This window comes from Bubalus bubalis, chromosome 5 (assembly GCF_019923935.1).
Source record: "Bubalus bubalis isolate 160015118507 breed Murrah chromosome 5, NDDB_SH_1, whole genome shotgun sequence".
Lineage (NCBI taxonomy): Eukaryota > Metazoa > Chordata > Mammalia > Artiodactyla > Bovidae > Bubalus > Bubalus bubalis.
Window position 1 is genome coordinate 122,512,022 of NC_059161.1, and position 18,223 is coordinate 122,530,244.

At 48.5% G+C, this 18,223-nt stretch overlaps 2 protein-coding genes across 3 annotated transcripts in view; both read right to left on the bottom strand.

The window, feature by feature from the left end:
- Positions 1 to 14: 14 nt before the first annotated feature.
- NXF1 (nuclear RNA export factor 1) lies at positions 15 to 12,631 on the bottom strand. Of its 2 annotated transcripts, none has more exons than XM_006064512.3 (21): positions 12,425 to 12,631; positions 7,624 to 7,807; positions 7,250 to 7,409; positions 6,502 to 6,585; positions 6,289 to 6,393; positions 6,085 to 6,165; positions 5,922 to 5,991; positions 5,685 to 5,773; positions 5,454 to 5,561; positions 5,171 to 5,280; positions 3,325 to 3,361; positions 2,753 to 2,821; positions 2,594 to 2,649; positions 2,360 to 2,467; positions 2,185 to 2,243; positions 1,963 to 2,078; positions 1,794 to 1,836; positions 1,132 to 1,204; positions 639 to 821; positions 447 to 507; positions 15 to 335 (listed from the first exon to the last, which is right to left on the bottom strand). In XM_006064512.3, the coding sequence occupies exons 1-21, from the start codon at positions 12,459 to 12,461 to the stop codon at positions 297 to 299; spliced, it is 1,872 nt and encodes a 623-aa protein (XP_006064574.1). In that variant the 5' UTR covers positions 12,462 to 12,631; the 3' UTR covers positions 15 to 296. The 2 variants fall into 2 exon arrangements, with proteins under 2 accessions (XP_006064574.1, XP_006064575.1); XM_006064513.3 differs by lacking the exon at positions 12,425 to 12,631 and adding an exon at positions 11,224 to 11,498.
- A 148-nt stretch (positions 12,632 to 12,779) lies between these two features.
- Positions 12,780 to 18,223, bottom strand: part of STX5 (syntaxin 5) — a 28,452-nt gene continuing 23,008 nt past the window's right edge. Inside the window, exon 11 of the mRNA XM_006064517.4 lies at positions 12,780 to 13,530. Coding sequence (XP_006064579.1) covers positions 13,371 to 13,530 — 160 coding nt within the window. The 3' untranslated portion in view covers positions 12,780 to 13,370. The remainder of the gene's footprint in view (positions 13,531 to 18,223) is intronic.

The window sequence follows — 18,223 nt, forward strand, 5'->3', positions numbered from 1 at the left end:
AGCTGGACACCAAATACAATACCATTCTTTATCTTAAAAAGTAGGGAGGATCCTGGGGTTAAGTACACAAAGCACCTAAGTCCTTCGGGTATTTTAGTGTCAGTTCTACAAAGTAAGCTTTGGCTTCCTGGCACCAGGGAGGCTCAATCTTCTGGAGGCTTCCAGAAGGCAGGTGAGGAGAAGGATCCAGCAGCCCTCCCTCCTCGGTCACAGTCACAGGGCGGCCTCGGGCCGGAGAGGAGACATCAGTACATCCAGGGGCTATTTACAGGGGTCTTCTGGGGCACGACTATGGATCACTTCATGAATGCCACTTCTGGGATCTCACCCTTGGCCTTAAAGAAATAAACAGGTCAGCAGAGCCAGGTGGCCCATGCCATGCCCCGAGCCTCCCTGACCCTCTTGAAGGCCTGGAGCTCTCTTTGCCACCTGTTTTCAAATCTTACCTTGAGGTGAGTAAAGGCCTGGGCAGACCTGGTGTAGTCCCAGTTGTTGTCCTGGAGGCACCTGGAGTAGGGGAAGAACAGGCACCTCCATTAGAACTACAAGGATGGGCTTTAAAAATTTTAGGGGCACTTATTTTTCACCACCAGCACTACCTCAGTTTACCCCATTTCCTACACATGCTCAGTACTCACTTCTGGGACCACTCAAGGTTCATGCCAGACTGGGTAGAGAATGCCTGCAGCATTTCCTGCTGCTCTGGGGAGAGGGTGGGCACTGGGCTGGAGGAAGGTGTGGGTGCAGGCATGGCAAAGGCTCTCTGGATCTCATCAGCACTGGCATTCCGCACAAACAGCTCATCGTTGACGATGCACAACCTTGGAGACAAAAAGCACCTTAGACTGCTGGACAGACAGAAGATAACCTCATCCTCCCAACATCATTCCTATTCTCGCTTGACACTCAGAGTCTTTCGATACCCACAAGATTCCTTTATCATTTACCCCCCCTTTTTCCCATGGACTCCACATATGTGATTATCTACCAAACAGACTGCAATTATACATTCTTCCCCAACCCTCATTTACCTTTACAACAGACTTAGGAAGTGAATATTGTTAAACCACTTTTCCACAGTGGCAGCCATGCATTGGGACTGGGATCCAACATGGTAAGTCAGATACTCACCCTGAATTGCTGGCAGGAACAGCGACGAACGTCCGGGTAAAGGCTCGCAAGGAGTCCCGAGACTTTCCATCCACTGCAATGATAACAATGGTGATGACCCATCAGAGTCATTCATGTTTTATGTTTTCTAACAGCTTCTCAAAAATCATAGTCTGATTTGATACAGAGAACCCTAAGCAGGCCAAACGGGTAATTATGTGTGCGCAGATGAGCAGAGCAGGGAGGAGTGTCAGAGGTTAGAGAGGACAATAGTAACACTTTTATCCCACTGGTTATTTATTTGTATCTGTGGGCCAGGCCCTGTGACAGGCACTTTATAAATCACTTCACTTACTCCCCAAACACATAATGAGATGCCTATTATGAATCCCTTTCTTTTACAGATAGTCAGGTTCAGAGGTCATGTAAATTGCTCACAGACACAGAGGACCAAGGTTGGGGATAGAAGCTCAGAACTGTCTGCCTCCAAAGTCTGTGTCCTAATCATCAGGCTGTTCCCATAGCCAAGACAGGAAAGACAGGTGAGGATAGGCTTGGGGGCAGAAAGGGAGAAGGTGGTCAGGGAAGAAGAGAAGAGAAGGGAGCTGGGAAGTTGAGAGTGCTCAGAATGACTAGCTGGGACAGGGACCACTCCACAAACTCAGGACTCCAAAGATATTTACCTTCTTTGAAGACTCCGTTGACAGAGAAACACAGCAATGTGCTCTGAAAGAGAAGCAGCAACATCAGGTACCATCTAGGCTCCCAGCAGAGCCCAAGTCCCTCCTTGCCTGTAAAGGACTGCCCCTTCCCCAAATCTAAGCTTCTGTCAAGGGAGGAATAGGTGCTTACTGTCTGTGCACTTATGTCTACCACAAAGGAATTGATGTCATGCTGAGTTTTGGGCAACTCATTGAGGAAGGCCACCACGTTGAGACGTGTGTGCTTCAGCAATCGGAACCGCAGGGCTGTGGGAGGAGAGAAGCCGAGGTTAGGAGCTGCCACACACTGAGCCCAGACTGGCTCCTTCCCATGCCCTTCTCCCACCCTGATTGGCTCACATCACACACTTACTAGGGTCTTTAAGCTTCTTCACATTCCTGCTATCCTTGAAGTACTCGGCCAAGTTGCTTCTGGGGGAATAAGAAGAAAAAGAGGCAGTGGTCAGAGCAGTGGTGATGCTGCACGTGCTGGCCAGTGTCTGCTGAGCAACTCTGATCCTGGGCAGGTTCTGGGATGTGCTACTCACCGGGCAGGGTTCTGGGGGGTGAAAGGAATGCTCAGCGAGCAGCAGGCTCCATCATGGTAGGCGTCCAGGAGCCGCTGCCGGTCTCCCGAGTCATAAACCGTATAGTACCTGTGGGGCAAACGAAAGAGGAGGGTCGAGTGCCACAAGCTGGATCCACAAAGGGACTGACAGCTCTCAAGACTGAGTTGTGCTGGGCCCACTGCTCCCCAACCTCAGGACACCCAAGATACTTACTGCTGCAAGAAGTGCAGGACCAGATTCTTCAGGGTCTCTGTTCCAAAGTAGCTTCCCTGGAATCAAACAGACTCCAATTAAACAGGACCATGGTACCAGGACTCTCCTCCCAACATGAGTTCTCGCTCTGTGCCCCTCAGATGCCACTTCACCACTTACCTTGCAAGGTGGTAACGTTGTGGGGGCTTCAACATCAAAGGCAATTGGGGGGGGTAACTCATGGCCATCCTGCAGAAGGAAGTGAAAGACGACGATGTAAACCAGTGAAAGAAGGCTAGATGAGGGACTTCCCTGGCAGTCCAGGGCTAAGGCTCCCCACTCCCAATGCAGGGGGCTTGGGTTCAATCCCTGGTCAGGGAACTAGATCCCACATGCTGCAACTAAGAGTTGGTGGGCCGCAACTAAGACCCAGTGGAACCAAATAAATTTTTTTTTTTTTTAAAGACTGGATGAGTAATTAGATGGGAGAACTAAGAGTAAAAGGGTCAGAGGTCAAGTAAGAGAAAGAAATGGAAAGGGGCCTATGAATCCTGATGATGCAACTATCATCTACAGGCATTTTTCTGGGAAGAAGGATTATAAAACTTGCTAATATATATATGAAATCTTTGCTAGATTATCAAAGGGTTCCATATCCCCAAATTAGCGATCATATAAAGACACGTTAGGCAAGATTGAGGGTTGCAGGTGCTGTGCTCCTCAGAAGAGAATGAAAAAAATGAGGTACTCACCAGTCGCAGTAGTTTTGGAAATCGCTCTCGAACGGCGCTGTCAAGAATGGGACAAAAGTGAGTAATGTTTCAGAGTCACTGTGCCTCCTGGGCTGCTCTAGGAGCAGAAACACCCGTGCCCAAGGGACGGCCCAGCCCATCCTCCTTGCGCTCTCACTCTTCCCCAGCCTCTGAGCTCCAGGAAAAATAACCCCACTCCCCACCTCGTCTGGGGCATCCAAAAATGACTGCCTTGAAGGACGACGCTCTCTGCCTGACTCCGAGCACTGCAGGGGCAGCGCTCCCGGCCCAGGCGTTAAGCCAGGACCTCTCCTCCATCCTCGTCCCCCTTACCTTCCACCTACTCACCTGCGCAGCCCCGGGAGGAGGGAATGGGGTGGGAGCCCAAGGGCTCCGCTGCCTCAACAGGTGTCCATCACTTCTGCCAGGTCTGGCCGTGGCCAAGACCAGAACACATCACAGAAATGGCACAGGATGTTGGGGCAGGGAGACGAGCAAGGCTCAGGAAGAGGAGAGGCCAAGGAGGAAGAGAGGGGAGAGGAGAGAGAAAAGGAAGGAGAGGAAGGGGCAAAGAAGAGACCGGGGAGCTTCAGGCGAGGAAAGAGAAAAAGGAAAGAGAAAGCAAAGACAAAGCGACAGCACTGCATGGTGGAGAGTCATTTAGAAAGACCAGAGAGAACCAAGGGCAAGAGGCGCCTGACACAGCCCTCTCTTTCGGCTCCCTTCTCCCTGTGGTCCAAGCAGGAAATGAGAAACACATCTTTGCTGTGGTGAGAGGGCAGCTGCTATTGGCCAGGTGTCTGTCTGCTACCTGGGTCCCGATCTGAGCTGGGCGTGGGAAGCAAAGCAGCCATGGGGGCAGGAGATCTCCCTCCGAAGGGGTGAGGGTTCAGGCCCCTGCAAAGTTGGGGGGGTGAGGGTCAGTGCCCCACCACTGTTGGCCCCCAAGTTCTCTCCTGATGGCCCCTCTGCGACTGTGCCTGTCTTAGGTTGTTCCTTCCCTGAGGAATCTTACCCGTCTCTGGCTAACCAGCCATCCTCCGGGGCCAAGCAGGGTGATATGAGGTGTGCGAGTGAGGGAGGGGCAGCGCCCCCAGAGAGGGTCAGTTCTCTGTCTCCTGGATAGCCTATGCCCCCGTGGCCTCCACGCCCAGCACCTGCCTTGGGATTCCCTCGCCTGCTGGCGGGGCCCCGGCTCTGGTCACGTGTCTTAGGGAACCCAGGTTTCTCCTCCAGGGAGGGCCCAGCTCACAGCCTTGGGCAAGAGCGACAGAGTGCATGGCACCAGCCACCAGGAGGCCTCAACCTCAGCATGGGCAGGAAAACCCAGGCAGTAGCCTTGGGCAAAGCAATTGTGAGAACTGAGCCCCTCTTGGCAACAGGGCAAGAGGGGCTGTCACCGGACAGAGGAGGGAAGGCCCATCAGCAGGAAGTCCCAGGGAGGGAGGGCTTTCCCTGACCAGGGGTTACCAGGCTCTTGGCTCAAAGCAATTCCACATATGGGGGTGTAATATGCAAGACACCCCATGGTCATGGTAGAGAAAGGGAGATGCTCTTCTTGAAACAAAAGGGGAGGGAGAGTCTAGAGAAGGCTGTGTTCAGGAAGGAAGGAGAAAGGCCACAGAACCAGCACACAGGCAGTCAGGTGAGAAGAAAGGAAAGGAGGCCTGGGGCAAAGCTAGGGGTCACGGGCAGACACAATGGGGAACACGCGATCCTCCCCAAGGACAGGTGGCTCCAGCCGAGGGCTGCACATCTCCTGCAGACGGGCAGTGGTCAGGGTGCATCCGCTCAGCCTCCCAGGGGGTGAAGGTCCCCAGGAGGGGAGACAAAGCTTATAACTGACCTGATGTAAGTGGACTGGTCTCGGAAGGTGTCGCACAGGGTGTTTCCGTCAAGCCAGAGCTCTTCCAGCTTCAGCCCTTTGATCTTGTCCAACTCCCGCTCAGACTTCAGCTGCAAAGGATAGGGAGGAAAGGCAGGAAAGACACGTTGATAAAGAGAGCCAGCTAGGTTCCCCCCACCCCCACCCCCATCTCTTAAATGCCCTCCCTGCCTCTTGCTGCTACGAGGCAAGCTCTCTCCACCTCTGTCCACTCTATCCAACACAGCTGGGCTCTCAAACTCACCTCATTTCCAGAGAGATTTAGGATCTTTAGATTGGGTGCTTTCTGCACAATGCTGGACAAGTCATCCAGCCGGTAGAGCTTGTTGTTGCTCAAGTTCAATGACAATAGCTGTGGGAGAGGAGAATTTAGAGGAAGCACCACCGGCCAGGGGATGAGAAACAAACCTGCCTCCCGACCCCATCCTACGTACCCGACCCTGCTTCCTCCCACCTAGTGGGACAAAGGCCTCACCTCGGGGATGTTCTCTTCGATGATTCGCAGGGTGGCTGCCATGCAGCTTCTACGGTTCAGGACAACGTCAATGTTCTGAGCCACTAAATCTGCAGGAAGCAAAGGGAAGTCTGAGAGGGCCTGCCCAGGCCAGCGTGCCCAGCACAGCACCTTCCAGATTTTCCCTGCTGACAGATCCCCCCGTCTCCACCAATCTAAGAATGGGTGAGGCAGAATCAACCTGTATCCGTCCTGTACCTGGGTCTGAACGGAGGCCCTTGAGGTCAAGTGCTTGCTGGGAGCCATCGTATCGTTTGCTCATGATCAGCTGCAGAGGAAGACAGAGGGTTCACTGGAGTTGTTGCAGGGGAGGGAGAGGAGGGGGAGGGGAAAACTGCTAAGATTCATGTGCCAGCCTAACCTTTAGCTGCTCTACTTGTTCTGGCTTCAGTTCATTCTGCACAGAATGGGGTGGAGAAGAGGAGTTGATGATGATAGATATCTGCAGAGGAGACACATACAGACAGGGTGAACTCCGGGAAGGCCTGAGCCCCAGGACCAAGACCCAGTCTATGCCCTGAGCACCAGTCCCCACCCCCAACCAAACCAGGCCCTTCATACACACCCTGCGGTTCTCCCGATCCAAAATCTTATAGTTAACAGCCTTCAGTGCAGAGGCCGTACTGGCGTCCTCCACAAAAAACTGGGCCCGTGTGTTTTCATAGTGAAACTGCAAGAAGAGGGAACAAGGGCATTAGACCTGGAACCCAGAGCCCCCAGTGCAGCTGGTACCTCCACCCTCCTCGGTGTGCAGTCAGCCACTCAGGCCTTCTCTTACCTCAATGGGAGTAAAAGGGACACTGCACTTGCTCTGAATCACATTCAGGAGCCATGACTTGTCGTATTTCCTGCCGTAAGGGATCTAGACGAGAGAAAGAGAAGAGACAGGAACAACATGTCACTAAATGAACAGCAGACCCTCCCGTGCTCCTTTCAGCTCGTCTGCCAAGCTCTAAAAGACTTTCTGGAGAAACAGTCAACTTAAAAGTTTTCTGGGAATTCCCTGCTGCTTCAGTGGTTAGGATTCTGAGCTTCCACTGCTGGGAATTCAATCCCTGGTTGGAGAACTAAGACCCCACAGGTTGCATGGTCAGGCCAAAAAAATAAAGAGTATTCTACTCAAGCCAAATATGAACTCCTTAACCCCCTTTCTTTCCATTTATACTTATTATTCCTCAAAGAATGTAAATGTTTGATTCTACAAGTTCTAAGACATCATTTATAACCTACTTGCCCTTCAGAGAGCTCAAGGGCCCTCCACTCCACACTCAGCTCCTCACATCTGGAGGAGCTCTCCCAACCGCCAACCACAATGATCACACTTCCCTTTCATGGCCTTCCCATCCTGCTGCCCCTCTTCTTTTCTGAAGCTGCTCATAGATATTCTAAGATACTGATTCTTAGCAGCAAGCGTGGTTCCCTGATTGTGGAGTAAACAGCTGATTTTGTAATGTGAGAGGGGAACACCTTAACTGTGAGCGCAGCCCCCTAGCTCCCCTGCTCCATGGACCTCTCATGATACTCACTGTAATCTTAAACCAGTTCTTGGACGTCCCGTCCTGGCTGGTGCCAGCCCCTCCCCTCTCTGCAGCAGACCGATCTCTCCGCAGGGGCAGAGTAACATGAATTCGAGTCCGCTCGTTCCAGTTATCACCCCGACGGTTGGGTCGTGCAGCATAGGGGGTGCTGTGGGGAAGAAGAGAATAAAACATTCACAAAGGTTAGGAATGTCTTCTCACAGATCTTCCTGTACTGTTATCAGGACCACAACTATCAACTACCAGTACGCTGGTCCTGGCATTTCTCTCCCTTCCAGCTGGAAGAGAAATGACACGAGCAGTAAGAGGGCCACATAAATGAGGGGGCTGCTAAACTCAAACCAGACCAACTGGTTACTTACTATCGTACTCGGGGAGCATCCTGGACATCGCTCATTGCCACGTCTCTGTCGTCGTCCTCCAGGCGGGAGGACCGAACGCTGGAGCCCCCTCTTCCAGACCTCCGGTTCCCTTCGCCGGACTTCCACCGGAAAGGGCCTCGGCCTTTCTTTCTTCTTTGAGGGAAACTAACTCGATCATCATGCTCTGGGTTTGGAAACAGAACGAAAATTAGAAAATACATCACTGGAGGCACTTCCCTGGTGGTCCAGTGGCTAAGACTCCCCACTCCTAACGCAGAGGGCCCTGAGTCTGACCCGTGGTCAGGGAACTGGATTCCACATGCCTTGACTAAGAGTTCACATGCCACAATTAAAAAAAAAAAAGATCCCGTGTGCCGCAACTAAGACCTGGCGCATCCAAATAAATATTCGAATATTTAAAAAAGAAGAGAGCAAAATACACCACTGGTTCAGCTACCTTGCTTGGCAATCACACTGTCCAGCACCCTGCACTATCAGATGAGCCACAAAGTCACCACAGAGGCCACCTCTGTGCAAACTCCTCTGCCTGCCCAGGGAAAGAACCCTCTCCGTGCGGTGGCAGCCTCAGTGACTGGAAAACTATGTGTCTTTTTAGAAAAGTGAAGCAGAAACTGGAACTAGAGAAAGGAGAAGCAGAATGTGGAAGTGAGTGTCTCAAGCACAACTGGATACAACTCAGACTCCTGACAGTCACCTGAGGTCTGCTTTTCTCACCCTCCCAAATCTACTTAACCCCACTCAAAAGCTGATTAATAATGTTGTGTTAGTTTCAGGTATACAACAAAGTGACTCAGTTATACCTATATATGTATCTATTCTTTTTTAGGTTCTTTTCCCAAATAGATTGTTAACGGAATACTGAGCAGCATTCCCTGTGCTATACAGTAGGTCCTTGCTGGTTATTCATTGTAACTATAGCAGTGTGTACATGTCCATCCCAAACTCCCAATCTGTCCCTTCCCTACCCCCCTCTCCCTGGTAACCATAAGTTCATTCTCTAAGACTACCCCTACTCAAAATTTGATCACATCTTGAAAAGTCAATCACAATGATTACATCAGCTTTCAGTAAACAGTACTTTTGCCTATAAAGCACAAATGTCAGTTACGAATACGACCAGTTTAAAGGCTTCTTTTAAGTCTTGTTCTTGCCTCAAAACACTGAAACTAGAACTACCATATGATCCTGCAAATCCACTCCAATTATACATCCAGAAAAAAACAAAAAGTACTAATTTAAAAAGATACATGCATAAATGAGAAAGTTGGGATTAACATCTGCACACTACTATATCTGAAACAGATAATCAACAAGGACCCACTGTATATAGCACAGGGAACTCTACCCAGTACTCTGTAACAACCTCCGTGAGAAAAGAATCTGAAAAACAATAGATATATGGACACCTGAATCACTTTGCTGTACACCTGAAAGTAACACAACACTGTAAATCAACTATACTTCAATATAAAGATTTTTTTTAAAAAGCATCAAAACTAAGAAAAAGGGAAGAATACATATGAGCTTCACTTGTTTTCAGGTCAATTAAAAAAAAAGATACCTGCATCTCATTGTTCATAGCAACACTGTTTACAGTGGGAAAGATATGGAAGCAATCCAAATGTCCATCAAGGGACTAATGGATAAAGAAGATGTTGTGTATACACACACACACATACACACACACACACACACCGAAATACTACTCACCATAAAAAAGAATGAAATCTTGCCACTGCAGCAACATGAATGGACGTGGAAGCTATTATACTCAGTAAAATAAGTCAGACAGAAAAAGACAAATACTGTATGATATCACATATATAAAAACTAAAACGAATATATTTAGCAAAACAGAAACAGACTCACAGATATAGATAACAAACTCGTGGTTATCAGTGGGGAGAGGGAAAGCAGGAGGGGCAAGATAAGGTTATGGGATTAAGAGATACCAACTACTAAGTATAAAATGGATAGGCAACAATGATATATTATTGCATGGGGAGTGACAGCCATTATTCTGTAATAACTTTTAATGCGGTATACTCTATCATAATACTGAATCACTACGTTCACTTTCATGTCATACCTGAAAACTAATATAATGTTGTAAATCAACCATATTAAAAAACTGCCACTTTGAAGTGAATGTTGAAGTGCGAGTGACCCAAGCGTAACTGGACACAACTCACTCTCCTGAAAAAGTCACCTGAAATCTGCTGTCTGCCCACCCACATCCACTTAACCAACCCCAAGTGACATCCAGGTAAACCAATCATGGTGATTACATTAACTTAATCAATACTCCTTTTGCCTACAGAGTACAAACATCAATTACAAATATGATCAATCTAATGGTTTCTTTTATAAATCTTATTCTCCAACTCTGAAGTTCAGGGAGTGAACTCTTAGTTTCCTTGGTCAGAGATGCCTCTTAACTCAGAGACAACTCCTGAACTCAGGTTCTAGTGGCAGTCGGGGTGCTTCACCAAGGGTCCTTGAATGTTCTCCAGGAATATGTTCCTCTCAATCGTGGTGTGCAGAAATAGCTTCTTAAAAAGAGACCTATGATTCCCCCCAAAGGTCTGTCTAATGCACGAAGTGAAGTCGCTCAGTCGTGTCCGACTCTTTGCGACCCCATGGACTGTAGCCTACCAGGCTCCTCCCTCCTTGGGATTCTCCAGGCAAGAGTACTGGAGTGGGTTGCCATTCCCGTCTCCAGGGGATCTTCCCGACTCAGGGATCAAACCCGGGTCTCCCGAATTCCAGGCAGACGCTTTAACCTCGGAGCCACCAGGGAAGCCCTGTCTAATGCATAGTACCCTGCAAACACTGAATCTCATGAAATGACCCTAGGGAAAAAATAGACGACTAGAAGGTGCAGTTAACATTTATTGAGAAGTTTATCCGATGTCAGGCGTTCGACGCACACGATCTCGTTTTAATACACACACACACACACACGGAGACAAACTCAGGAGACAGGTACTGTTTCTATCCTCCTTAAGGGGATGGAAAATCAGGCCTGAGTGTTTAACTCACACAAGATCGGCAAGGCCAACTCAGAATTGAAACCTTGGCTGTCGTGTGCTCCTAACCACTACTCTGGACCTAAACCCAATGTAGTGTTCTGGCTAGAACAGTGAATTAATGTATAGGTCTAAAATATTAAAGCTGAAGCTGCGGACGGTGGGGGAGGGGGCAAGACCGACTGGACGCGCGGTAGAAAATAGGGCACCGGCACCCCAAGAACAGGGCACTGACTCACATTAGTATAGCCGCCAAACTGAACTGACAAGCATCCACTACCCATAAAGTTCAAAGGAATCCAGTCACCCCACCGCCGAGCCACCCGCTCCGACCCGCAGGTGTTCACAACGCCAGGATTCTGGGGTCAACGAGCCGGGCACCCACCCTCGAGTTCAGCCAGGGCCCGGACTGCCTCGCCCCGGGCGCGCGCCACTCACTCGCGGACACCCGGCCCCTCGCGGCCTCCCGCCCCGGCGCTGCGGCCTAGGCCGGCGCTGCCCAGCGGGGCTCCAGATCGCCCCTCTCCCCGGCTCACGGACCAGCACTGACCGTTGTATGACTTCCCCTCGTCCGCCATGGCACAGCTAGAAGCAGGGGCGGGCTGCGTCGCGGGCCGCTACTTAGCCAAACGTCCGAATGCCAAAACGCTCCAGGTCGAAGTGCTCCTACGCCGGCTACCACCGCGTTTATAAGGAGACCGCGTCGCGCGCTGCCGACGTCCCACGATCATAGGCGGAGCCACTGGGAAACGCGCGTGCGCATTCGACTAGCAGAGACACTGGGGCGGGGCTTGGGGCCGACGCTCCGCCCAGTACTGGTTAGTTTACTGATCCCCCTGATTAGTACTCGCACCTGCCCTCTGCTTTCATCTTCCGCCGGTAGGCAGCACCTCCAAGGTTGGCGCTGAAGCAGAGATGGCCACTGCACCCCAGGGTTCAAACTGAAAAAGGGAAGGAGGGCCACAAGAAGGGCTTCTGAGGAATGGGAGATCAGTGCCTTGGAGTGACCGCTTCAAGACCCCTAGGAGGATCCAGCCTGGGCTTAAGTCTCAGCTCAGCCCTTTGCCCTCTACAGATCTATGCCTTGCTTTCCTTGCCTATAAAATGAAATAGAAAACTAGAAGGTAAGCTCCAAGACAGCAAGGAGTTGACTAATTCATGGCTTTTTTTTTCTCTCCAGCACCTGGCTCAGTACCATACCTAGCATGTACCAGGAACTCAGCAAATATTATGAAATAAATTTCCAATCTATGCAACCCTCCTTCAAATAGTTGCGGAGTCAAATGAGAAAAACTGCATTTGTCAGGCTTCGATCGTCTTCACAGATTGCCCCACCCACCATCGATGTGCTGCGCTTAAACCCACATGGTGTGTCAACTAAAGTTAAGATGCAAGCAAGAGCACCCCCTGAAAACAGGCCAAACAGAGAGAAAATGCCAGGGCTAAGAGAGGCCAGGGCTCTCCTAGGTAACTACCGCCCCCAACCCCAAGGTACTACAGCCAGCCCAATGTGTGACTCTTGCCACTATAGCTTGAGCTTCCTTTGGGGTGTATGAAATCAGGGTACTCCAGTGACCTCAGAATGATGTGGTTGTGGGTCCTGGTCAGGCCTGACAAGCATATTGACCTTCCTGGAGGGTAGGTATTCCAGGCAGATCTCTACTTCATTCTCCTGTGATTGGCTTGGATTTGGTGAGGGGCTTCAGGAGTGGACCAAGAGCCTCAGCTGGAGCTGGGAACAAGTTCTTCACCTTTCACTCCTGGCAGCAGGCAGAACTCCTGCTTCATCCAGCCCAAGGAAAATGGTGGGACTGGAAGATGCAGATGAAACAGGTCCAAATACTTCTGGAGATGGTCCTGGAAGTTACCACTAATCAGAGACCCACTCTGGGATCGTGTACCCTGCTTTGAAGGGAATTTTCCATAATTAAGTACTGCTGCACTTGGTTATGCCTGCTGGAAGCAGCTGTATACATGGAGCCCAAAGCCTGGCCCCTCAGGGTCATCAGTCCAGCCCTTTCAGTTGTAATACTGGGCAGTAGGCTCCCTCCATTTCTGCCTAGGCCCTTCTTCGGCGCTCCCACCCAGAAATGACGACATGGCTAGTGAGGCTGACAGTCTTGCTGTAATTGGGAGAAAACGGGCTGCAGCACGTTTGGCAGATTGAGAGTCACCTGCAGCCCAAGTTGGGGTTGTGCAGGCCGCCGAGGGGCTCAGGGCCCCCTGCCTCATGTGGTGAAGAGAGGAAGAAGAGGTCAAATTCTAAGCCAGATGGGAAAGTTGGTCCCTGGGGCAGTTTCACTTCCTCTCCTTGCTCTCAGGAACGTGGGGAAAGGCATCATCTCCCCTTGCTGCCAAAGTTCCCTTTGCGACAGGCTGGGGAGGGTTTATAAAAATCTCCTGGTAGAGACAATCTCCCCGACGAGCCCCTCAGTTGGCCTCTGCTCCTTTCCAGCCACTTCACAGCAGAGTCCAAATCCAGAACCGTGTGTGTTTCATGGGCTGGAGGGTGGTGAGGGGAGGGCTGGGTGGCCAGAGGCAAGGAGTAGGGGACCGAGGGCAGTGGTCATTCTTAGCAGTTCCAAGGAAAGAGGGCCCTTCTCCCAAGCACCCTGCACAGGCTCAGTGGCAGCTCTGGCCACCTGCCCTCCCAGAAGGGTTCCAAACCCCCACGGAGTGCCTCAGAGTGGAGAGGGTTCAGGCAAGGAAGACCACAAAGATGATGAAGAAGACAATGAGGATGAGGAAGATTTTGACCATGAGCCACCGGTTGGATGTGACCGACTGAAAGTACTTGAGGATCTCTGAGTGGGCGGCCTCCACGTCCAGCTGGGCTCCCAGCACATTCTCGTCGATCCTGAGGATAGGTTCGGGAGGAGGGGAAAGAGAAGGATGTTGGATTAAAAAGAATGCTGTTGAACTGTATTTTTTATGTATGTATATATTCTTGCCTAAAAAATCCCCTGGATAGAGGAGTCTGGTGGGCTATAGTCCATAGGTCCCACAGAGTCAGACACAACTGAAGTAATTCAGCACGAACACATAGAGGAAAAAGCTCTGGAAGGATAATATAAACAAGTCTTGTCTCTGCAACTTATTAGCTAATGAACCTAAGCCACTCATCTATCCTCAAGTCTCATTTTCCTCAACTGCAAAGGAAGAAAAAAACGAGGATAACACAAATCCTAGGTTTCTTGTCAGGCTTAAATGAGTTATATAAAGTGCCCAACCCATACTAAGAGAATCCAAAACGTCTATATAATTTTTTGCTCATCGGTATTTACTGATTTTTGTCTAATTAACGGTGTGTGCTCAGTTGTGTCTAACTCTTTGCAACCTCATGGACTGAAGCCAGCCAGTCTCCTCTGTCCAGGGGATCTTCCAGGCAGCAATACTGGAGCCCATTGCCATTTCCTTCTCCATGGGATCTCCCCAACCCAGGGCTTGAACCTGTGTCTCTTGCGTCTCCTGCATGGGCAGGCCACTAGGGCCACCTGGGAAGCCTCTAATAAACAGTACTGATTTGCAATAAGGGGGAAAAGGTCACAGAAAATCATGGTCAGGAAACCCTCATTCTAAGTGAGAAAAGAACCTGATGATATGGACAGAAAGTCAAGGGATGAGAAAAGCCCTGTATTAGGAACATGTCTCTCAGGGTATAGAGAAGCCCTCAGAAGAAGGGCAATCGCTTGAGACATTGCTGAGGAAAATCAAACATTTCCCAGCTAATCTGCATATACAATCCTAAAAACCAAATATAAACTCGGGTCTTTGCAAAGGGAGTTGCTGGGAGCAGGGACCTTTGGGAGCTGTGAGGTCAGAAAAGTTGGTGGAGCCTGGTAATCAAGGAAGAAAGTGAGAGAAAAGGCTGGGCCAGTGGCTGCAAGCCCAAGGTCCTGGCAAGGTGGTCAGGAGTATGACAACCTAATCTCTGTCCAAATACAGAAGCCTGGATTCTACATGACTCCCTATTTATGTCAGAGAGGCTGAAGTATCAGGTTCCCTAGTTTCTGGTATAATTACATTTCTCAGTGTGGATGCACTTGTCATCTCATACCCAATAAAGCTCATTCATATTGGCAATTATAATGGCTTCACTTAACAAAAATGGAGGAACAACGAATGCAATCTGGCATATAAAAGATTTTAAATGGGAGTCTGTGAATGAAAACTAGTACAAGGGAAGAAGTTACTATCACTCAATAGTAATTTTAAAGAGAGGAAGTTCCTTCTTTATGGAAGAATATAAGCTAATTAATGTAGAAGGAATGAGCAAATTAGAAAATGACCATTTTGCCACACACACTCTCAAACGAGTCAGGCAAGGATCACCAGCAGGCTGATAAAGAGATAACCTCATCAGGTGCCTCCTGATGTGGTCACCTACACAGCCAGCCAAAAGTACTGAACTTAATCACGGGACGAACAGTGCATAGGGGACTCAAAGTGTCACTTCACTGATGACTTAAGTCTGAGTGTCACTACCTTGAACAAGAGACCAAACAGGGTATCACCAATAAAGAGAACCTCATCAAGTGTCCACTGATATGCCTGCCTACAGGGATGGCCGAAACTACTGAACTTAAATTTAATCAGAGGGACAAACATCGGACAAACACATGTGTATGACTTTGTCTAAGAGGCACTGGTCTCTTAAAAAAAAAAAAAGTAAGTTATCACACACACTAAAAAAGGCAGACTAAAGAGACACAACAGTTGAATGTATGAATGTTGTCTAAATCTTAAATTGAAAGGAAAAGGCTAATTTTTTTTCGAAGAGTTGGGGAAATTTGAGTATGGATTGATTATTGGGTTGTGTTGGAGAAGTGTTCAATTTCTTAGGTTTGATAATGATATTGAGGCTGTTCAGGAGAAATACTTATTCTTGGCAGATGCTTGCTGAAGTATCTGGGGATAACACATGATGTTTGAAAAAACTATCATGATGTTTGCACCTACTTTTTTTTTTTACATGCACACAGCCTTGTTTGTTTATTTATTTACTGTTCTTTATTTATTTTAAAATATTTATTTGGCTGCACCAGGTCTTAGTTTAGGCATGCGGGATCTCTTAGTTGCAGCATGTGGGATCTAGTTCCCTGACGAGGGATTGAACCCAGGCCCCCTGCACTGGGAGTGCAGAGTCTTAGCCATTGGACCACTAGGGAAGTGCCTATTTATTTTTAATTGGAGGATAATTACTTTACAGTGTTGTGGTGGTTTCTGCTGTATATCAACATGAATCAACCAAAGATATACACATGTCCCCTCGTTCTTGAACTTCCCTCTGGTCCCTGACCCTGCACCTACTTTTAAATGATTCAGGGAAAAAAAAAAAAAAAAAAAAAGGTGAGAGGAAGTAAATGTGATAAAAAGTCAACAGTTGGTGAATCTAGGTGAATCATTATAGATGTCCCTTCTGCTATCCTCCCAACTTTTCTATTGTTTGAAATTTTTTAATCTACAAGTTGGAGGGAAAAGGAAAATGACCGAGTAACACAAGGAACTCTAGATCAGTAGCGTTTTTTATACCTTAGAAAAAATAAGAATCACCTATTAAGCATCTCAAAAATACAAGTTCTTTTTTTTTTTGGTCGTGCTGAGTAGTTTTGCAATCTTAGTTCCCCATGCAGGGATCAAACTTGGGCCCACAGCAGTGAAAGCACCGAGTCTTAATCACTGGACCACCAGGAACCTCAAAAATGCAAATTCTGGAAATTCCCTGGTAGTCCAGTGGTTAGGACTCAAGGGCTTTCATTTTGAGGTTGGATCTCTAGTCAGGGAACTAAGATCCCAGAACCTGAGCAGCAAAGCCAGGGGGAGAAAAAAGGCAAATTCTTAGGTCTCACATTCTAGGGTGGGGCCCAGGAGACTACAGGTGGAGAAAGTCAAAGTCAGCTGTGTCTGACTCTTCTCGACTCCATGGACTATATGGTCCATGGAATTCTCCAGGCCAGAATACTGCAGTGGGTATCCTTTCCCTTCTCCAGGGTATCTTCCCAACCCAAGGATCGAACCCAGGACTCCCACATTGCAGGCAGATTCTTTACTAGCTGAGCCACAAGGGAAGCCCAAGAATACTGGAGTGGGTAGCCTATCCCTTCTCCAGCTGATCTTCCCTACCGAGGAATCAAACCAGGGCTCCTGCAAGAAATCTGGAATAAATCAGTGGTTTCTCAGGAGAGTGCTAAAATCCAGATCCACTGGCATTTGCAGGAAGCAAACACAAGAGTATCTATGTCTATTGTAAGAATATCATCCTTTCAGAATTTAAATTTCTTGTTCATATCATTGTCCACAAATTTTCTCTCCCTTGTTATTTTCCTCTCATGTTTCAATCTACTGCTCGATTGCTTCTGATCCACTCAACTGAATCTGCTGGCACTGATCCAGTTAATCCAAGCCCTCTGATGCAAATAACCTGAGGATCCTTAATTCACATTTCTTTCTCAGGGGCACCAAGAAATAACCACTCCTTCCTCCCTAAAATTCTTTCCACCTCAGCTTCTAAGGACACATTTCTTTGCTTTTTTCTCTCATCTCCCTAAAACCTCAGTCTCTTGGACAGATTCTTTCCTTCACCAGGTACACCTGGAATCCATGGGGATCTATTCAGGCCTTATTTTCACTTTGCCCATTGTCTCTGGATGGTCTCATTTACCTCCATGGTTTCACCAAGAAGCTGCTGAATCCTACATCCTTTATCTCTACTTAGCCCTCTCTTTTCCGAGCATCAAACCATGCCTCTTGGCTGTCCCTTGAAGTGTGAGCTCGCTTGAGATGTCCGGAACAAATCTCATTCTCTGCACTCAGCACCAGTTCATTGCCTCCTGTGTTCTCTCCCTACCCCCAGATCCAGGAGGACTAGCTCACAGCAGCAACAACTAATGTTTGATAAACCAAAGAACAAATAACTACTAACACTGAAAAATACTTAAGACATTCTTTCAAGGAAGATTAGTTGTCAAGTTGTATATATACTGTAATTCTATTTTTCTGTTTGTTTATAAAAGGCTTTCAGGGACTTCCTAGGGGTCCAGTAGCTAAGAATCCATCTTCCAGGGGATTCCCTGATGTCCAGTGGTTAGAACTCTGTGCTGTCAGTGCCAAGGACTCTGGTTTTGTCACTGGTCGGGAAACTACAATCCCACATGCTCCGGGCTGGAGACCTGGATTCAGTCCCTGGGACAGGAAGATCCCCTGGGAGAGGGAATGGCAACCCACTCCAGTATTCTGCCTGGAGAATCCCATGGATAGAGGAGCCTGGAGGCTACAGTCCGCGGGGTCACAAGGAGTTGGAGATGACTGAGCGACTAGCACTACCATTTTCACTTCATGGGGTGATTAAGCCAGCACATCTCAACTACTGAGCCCCCAAATCTAAACGAAAGATCCTGTCTGCTACAATGAAGACCCAAAGCAGCCAAAACTAAATACATTAATTAATTAAAAAAAAAAAAAAAAAGGCTTTCAGGTTTTTGTTTTTTTTTTGCCGAGCTTCTCTAATGGCTCATCTGTAAAGAATCTGCCCAAAATGCAGGCAGGAGATG